At 44.6% G+C, this 6,686-nt stretch overlaps 1 protein-coding gene across 1 annotated transcript; it reads right to left on the bottom strand.

Annotated features, from left to right (window-relative positions):
* Window positions 1–5,040: 5,040 nt before the first annotated feature.
* Window positions 5,041–6,374, bottom strand: LOC110314786 (igE-binding protein-like; the record flags this gene model as incomplete). Its single annotated transcript, XM_021189008.1, is given in 1 exon segment — window positions 5,041–6,374. A coding segment is annotated over 1 exon segment (1,334 nt), but the record flags the coding sequence as incomplete, so codon positions are not given.
* Window positions 6,375–6,686: the final 312 nt, after the last annotated feature.

The raw sequence follows: 6,686 nt of genomic DNA, 5'->3' as shown, positions 1-6,686 counted from the left end.
TTCTTCTTCTTCTTCTTCTTCTTCTTCTTCTTCTTCTTCTTCTTCTTCTTCTTCTTCCTCTTCTTCTCTCTTTCTCTCTTTCTCTCTCTCTTTCTATCTCTCTCTCTTTCTTTCTTTCTTTCTTTCTTTCTTTCTTTCTTTCTTTCTTCCTTTGTTAAATTTATTTTTATTCTTTTCAAACATGCTTTCAGGTGGAGAAGCCCTCTGTCAGTGATAAATCAAGGCATGTGGAGTTGACCTGCAGGATGGCAACCCTCAGTTCACGAAGTGTATGTTCAGACTCTATGGTCCAATTCTGCAATAGGAACTGAGACAAATCCTTTGACAGGTTAGCAGCTCTTGTAAAATTTTCATATTGTACTGAGGTGATACATAGGCCAAGCAATTTCTGTTCACAGCCTAATTGGGCCATCTGCCACAATATGTCTACTTGTTCTTGAACCAGGTCAATCCGCTGATTTACCAGCATAAGACCTCCTTGTACTTGAGAATTTGCGACAGCCTGCCTTTCTAAGGCAGACGTCACCCCTGCTGAGAGATCATTAATAACCTCAGCTGTCTGTACAGATGTTGAGAGAGCAAGCGCAGATGCCATGACTGATGCTGTCACTGCTACTGTAGCTACTATACCCACTATAATGGCTGAGATGCCAAGATCCCTCTTTTCTCTAAACAAGCTCAAAGTACTGGCTGTCTCCACCGGGACAGGTACAAAGCAGGGCATGCGGACCACCAGAGCAAAGGGGTATATACTGGCATTCCAGCACAATGCATAAAAGCAGTTATTTATCATACAATTTATACTCTCTTGACTTCGATTCATGCTTTCATTGCTCACAATCCACAAAAAAGGGGGCCAAACACAAATGGGGGCTGCAGAATAATTCATCCCCTGAAAAACTTTATATTTGCTATTAGAGATGGACCAATCAAAGGAGCCTGACCTTCACATGGAGCCCTTCCATTCAAAACTTATCCTTCCCTTTTCAGCACGGCCACCTAATATCATAGCCATGGAAGAGAGATCAGTACAGCTGCCATTAGTCCCACAGAGCAGCCATTGATCAAATGGATTGGCATTACTCTCCTCTGGACTCATTGTCGTGAAGTTGTGGCCCGCATGTGTTTTGTTAAATTTCACACTGATATACGGGAAAAGAAGTACCCATCAACGGCCCACGTGGGCTTTCTTGCCTAGCAGCCTGTCCAAGGCAACATTAACTCTTCAGTAATCATTCCTTTGCAAAAGGGGGCCATCCTGGGCTGGCGAGGCGGTGGATCTCCTGCCCTCCTACTAGGCCCACACCCCAAAATGACCAAAGCATTAGCCGTAATTTCAGCATCAGTGCCCCATGTGGCCTCTTTTAGCCAGGGTGCTGACTGATTATACAAAAGGATGCAATTACTTTGGTCTTCCAAGGAAGAGACCACTATGAAGCATAGGCTTGTCTTGAGCGAAATTGTTCTATTTTCCTGCAAACCTTGGATCTGGTCATCTTGGGGCAGAAAGGCAAGTCCTAATTCCCTATTTGTTGTAAAAAAGCATGGGAACACTTGTGCACTATGCATGACAGGCATAGGGAGGGGAAAGGTAGACATGATGCCCCAGCAAAGTTCTTCTTTTATACTAGGAACCCAGGTCCATAACAGGAGGTGAAGAGCCCGCAGCCATCGAACCGCTTCTCTGGGCATCATCCTTCGGACAGGAGAGTCTTTGAGTAAGCCGTTCTGGGACCCAAAGGGGATTATCCTCATCCTGTGGAAAAACACACACAGCTCCCCTGGATCTTATTAAAATAGGATCCGTGCCTTTCCATAGACCAGATAAGACATCTTTCCATTTCACCATTTCTTTTGATTTATCGGGGTCTGAGCTATGTTGATCAGCTGCAGAGTGCCCATGCTCATCAAGATTTAAAAAATTAAGTGTAAAGAGTGCCATGGAGACNGCTACTCTTGGCACTGAGGGCAGGGTCTCATCAACTCCCCCTTTTTGCTTTATTAGATAAGACTTGAGTGTACGGTGAGCACGCTCCACAATGCCTTGCCCTTGAGGGTTGTAAGGAAGGCCAGTCAGGTGAGTGACATCCATTTGATGGCAAAATTGCTGAAATTTACTAGAGGTATATGCTGGCCCATTATCAGTNTTAAGGATTGTGGGCTTGCCCCAAGCACTCCAAGCTTTTAAACAGTGCTGTATAACATGAGATGCTTTCTCACCTATTAAAGGTGTAGCAAACATAACACCAGAGCAGGTGTCAATGGAAACATGTAAATATTGATTTCTTCCAAAGGAAGAGACATGAATGACATCCATCGCCAGACCTGTAATGGCCTGATGCCTCGGGGGTTTACCTCTACATAAGGAGTAGGTAAGAATTGACAACAATTTTGACATTGGGTGACAATGTCCCTAGCTTCTTTCCTGCTTAAGGTGAAACGGCGGCACAAAATTTCAGCCGTCATGTGGAAGTGTTTATGAAACTCCCTTGCAGCCTCTGCCTGCGAGGACAGAACAAAAGCCATGATTCTAGTGGCTTTGTCTGCCAATTCATTCCCATGGGACATAGGGCCAGGAAGGCCAGAATCAGCCCTGACATGAGTAATATAAACAGAATATCTTCTATGTAACAGGGCAAACTGAATTTGCTGAAAAATGTGGGCAAGCTTGCTAGAAGATCTAATTAAACCAGCAACTTCAAGTATATTAACTGCATTAACTACTTATGAAGAATCAGAGACAATATTAAGCGGCCCTGGAAAAGTCTTAAGGATGTCCAGCACCACCAAACATTCTACAATCTGAGGTGAGGTCTCATTATACTGTTTGGATACTACCCGGCCATCTACTACATATGCTCCTATGCCAGATTTTGACCCATCTGTACACACCACCAACCCATCCGCAAGCGGATGTTTGGCTGTCATTGCTGCGAACACTATGGCTTGATTTAAGGCAAACTGCAAGATTGGATGTCTGGGATAATGATTGTCAATTTTTCCTGAATAAGAGGCAGCCAAGACTGCCCAATCACTAGTTGTTGCTGCCAGGGTTTGAACTTGAGCAGAAGTATAAGGTACAATTAGCATATGAGGTTCTTTCCCAAAATGAGTAATGGCTGCTTTTATCCCCCGAAGTGCAAGTTGAGCAACTGCATTAGGATACNATTCAATGATTTTTGCAGGGGAAGCATTAGGGTGGACCCACAATAAGGGTCCATGTTGCCACAAGACTGCTGTTGGTAACTGTGTGGTTTTTAATATGCACAATTTAAATGACTTTGACTCATCAATGCATTGGTTTTTTTTGTTTTGTTTTTGTTTTTTTGTTTTTTGTTTTTTTTGTCAATACATTGTAATTGAGCATCTTGTAAGGCCTTTTCTACAGTTTGTAAAGCTTGACATGCAGCTGGGGTAAGTGCTCTGTGGGAGGAGATATGAGCCTCCCCTTCTACTATATTGAATAGGGGTTTTAGTTTTGCCGATGGGATTTTCAAATATGGTCTCAGCCAATTAATATCTCCCAGCAATTTTTGGAAATCATTCAAGGTATGTAGTTGATCTTTGTGAATTTTTGAGGAATAATCCTATCAGGATAGATTAGCGATCCTAAGAACGTCCCTATCTGAGCAATTTGTACCTTTTCAGTGGCCACTTGCAACCCCCATTGCCCCAACGTTTTTATTAATATGGGGTATGCATTTTGCAACAACTGTGAATTTTTATGGCACATCAAGATATCATCCATATAATGTACTAAAAGTAATGATGGAAAATGATTTCTAACTGACTTAAGTGCCAATTGCACATACAGTTGACACATGGTGGGGCTATTTGCCATCCCCTGAGGTAGGACCTTCCATTGGTATCTNTGATCAGGCTCTAAATGATTAACAGCTGGAAGTGTAAATGCAAATCTCTGCCTATCTTGAGGGCATAGAGGTATAGAGAAAAAGCAATCTTTAATATCTATAATTTCCCAATTTTGGGGTAGGGCAGAAAGCAATGGTAGCCCTCTCTGAACTGACCCAAATAGGCGCATTTGTGCATTAATTGCTCTGAGATCATGAAATAAGCGCCATTTGCCAGATTTTTTTCTTAATTACAAAAATAGGTGTGTTCCAGGGTGAGNTAGAGGGCTCTAAATGACCCAAGTGTAGCTGTTCAGAAATCAGTTTTGTGGCTGCTTCTAACTTTTCAGAGAGAGGCCATTGAGGAACCCATACAGCTTCCTCTGTAAGCCATGGTATGGGCATGGAGCCTTCAATGGCCCCTAGGAAAAACCCAAACCTTGTCTCCCATAATTACCTTCTTGAGGGATAGGTTCAAGTCTACCCTGTTCTCCCTTTCCCAATCCCTTTCCTTCTTTATAGCCCATATTCTTCATCATTTGGATAACTTGTGGTGAGTATTCATTAGTCAAGGTCATTCCCATTGCTTGTAAAATGTCTCTCCCCCAGAGATTAACTGGGAGTGGCAGGACATAAGGAGTGAATTGTCCCATTTGACCTTCAGGAGCTTGCCAGCTCAAAGAATGAGAACTGATAGTGGGGCAGGACTGATACCCCAAACCTTGTAGAGAATTCGATGACTGAGTCACGGGCCAGGCTTTTGGCCACCAGTGGGAAGAGATGATACTTTTGTCTGCTCCTGTATCTAAAATCCCTTTAAATTGTTTCCCTTCTATAACTAGTTCTAAGGATGGCCTGGAATCAAGAGGCATTATTAAATAAGCAGAATCATTTCCAGTAGAGCCAATCCCCCTAGCGGCCCGAGGCATGCCAGAAGAGGGAAAACTGCCATGTAGGCTTGGCAGAATTATTAGCTGAGCTATTCTATCCCCTTGCGAGATAGAAAAGACAACCTGAGGGCAGGAACAGAGAACTTGAATTTCCCCCTCATAATCTTGATCTACAACTCCAGGGTGAACAATAAGGCCTTGTAAGGTAAGGGAGGCCCGGCCTAATATTAGGCCGACACTTCCGGGTGGCAGAGGCCCTTTGTAGTCAGTAGGGATGGGCTGCATCCCCATTTGGGGCATCAGCATGAATTGGGTTGTGGAACAGAGGTCCAATCCTGCTGAATCTTTTGTTGCCCTGCAGACTGTGTGGTCCACCTGTTGCCTGCCGGGGTCCCATATGTTTTGGGGCCCTGAGACGTGGGGCCCTGATATCCGTTTTTTGGAAAGTCCTCATTCTCTACTGCTTGAGAAAGTCCTGGCTGAAGTGGCCAGCCTCGAATATCCTTAACTGATCGACAATCTCTGGCCCAATGATATCCTTTCCCACATTTAGTGCACAGCCCTGGCACTCTCTTTTTGACAAGGGCTTTGCAGTTCTTTTTTAAGTGTCCTGGTTTGCCACAATTATAGCAGAGTTTGAGCTCAGCCGAGTCAGGGTGCTTCTGCCCTTGTAGAATGGCGGCTGCCAAACCAGCATTAGTGAGCGGCCCTCCAATCTCACGGCAAACCTTTAACCAGTCCTGCAATCCTTTACTCTTTCTGGGTGTAATGGCTGCCCTGCATTCCTGCGTAGCCTGTTCATAGACCAACTGTTCAATTAAAGGCATAGCCGCCTCTGGGTACCGGAAAATTCTTCCTGCTGCTTTTGTCATTCTAGCTACAAAGTCTGAGAACAGTTCCTGGGGGCCCTGAATGATCTTTGTTAAATGCCTGCCTGCCTCTCCTTTCCTAGAGAGTGCCTTCCATGCCTTAATGGCAGCAGCTGAGATGTGGGCATATGCTCCCCAATGATAATTTGTCTGGTTAGCAGCGTATTGTCCCTCACCTGTAAGCAACTCAAAAGTCCATGTTCTTTGGTCCCCTTCAGCGGTGGCATTGGCTCTTGCCTGTANTTGGCAGGAATCTTGCCACAAGGCTTTCCACTCTAAGTACAATCCCATATTGGGGGCTGCCGCTTTCACCACAGTCATCCAGTCCCCAGGAGTCATAGCCAATGTGGCAAGTCTTTCAACTTGCACTATAGTAAAATTAGCATTGACTCCATAGTTACGGACTGACTCAGCAAGCTCCTTAATCTGTATGTACTCCACTGGGGCTTGAACGCGTCCACCATCAGCTCCTTCAAAGACCGGAAATGCTTGCTGCACTTTTCTCTGTTCCTCTTTTGGAATAAACAAGTCTGAACAGTACTGCTCCACATAGGGTGGAGGGGCACTAGGACCCAGAGGTCAAGGGCCCGGAGACCGCCCAGCGAGCTGGCTTTTCTCTCCAATTGCTTTTTTCTTGTTTTGTAACTGATTAGCTCGATTCTCATCTGGATGGTATCTCTCTTCCTCATAACGAGCTGCCTCTTCCTCTAAGTCTATTTCCTCAGAGGGGTCAAGCTCCTCATCCGATTCTGAGCTATCAAAACCTAGACCCTTAAACTCATTTAATGGTGGATAAAGGCTCCTTTTCTTAGGGGCCTCTTTTGCCCCATCTTTCTTCTTCTCTCCCTTCTTTTCCCCTTTTCTCTTCTCTCCCAGGGCATCCATTCCCTTGTTTCTCTCTTCTTCGGGCTCAAGGTCCGCAGAAGGGCCTCTCTTCTTAGGTGCACCTCTTTTATTTTGAGCCCCTAATCTCTCTCCCCACTCTTCTTTCTTTCTTTCTTTCTTTCTTTCTTTCTTTCTTTCTTTCTTTCTTTCTTTCTTTGTTTCTCTCATTCTCTCTCTCTCTCTCTCTCTCT

This window comes from Mus pahari, unplaced genomic scaffold (assembly GCF_900095145.1).
Source record: "Mus pahari unplaced genomic scaffold, PAHARI_EIJ_v1.1 scaffold_14819_1, whole genome shotgun sequence".
NCBI lineage: Eukaryota > Metazoa > Chordata > Mammalia > Rodentia > Muridae > Mus > Mus pahari.
This window is presented reverse-complemented; position numbering and strand designations above follow the sequence as displayed.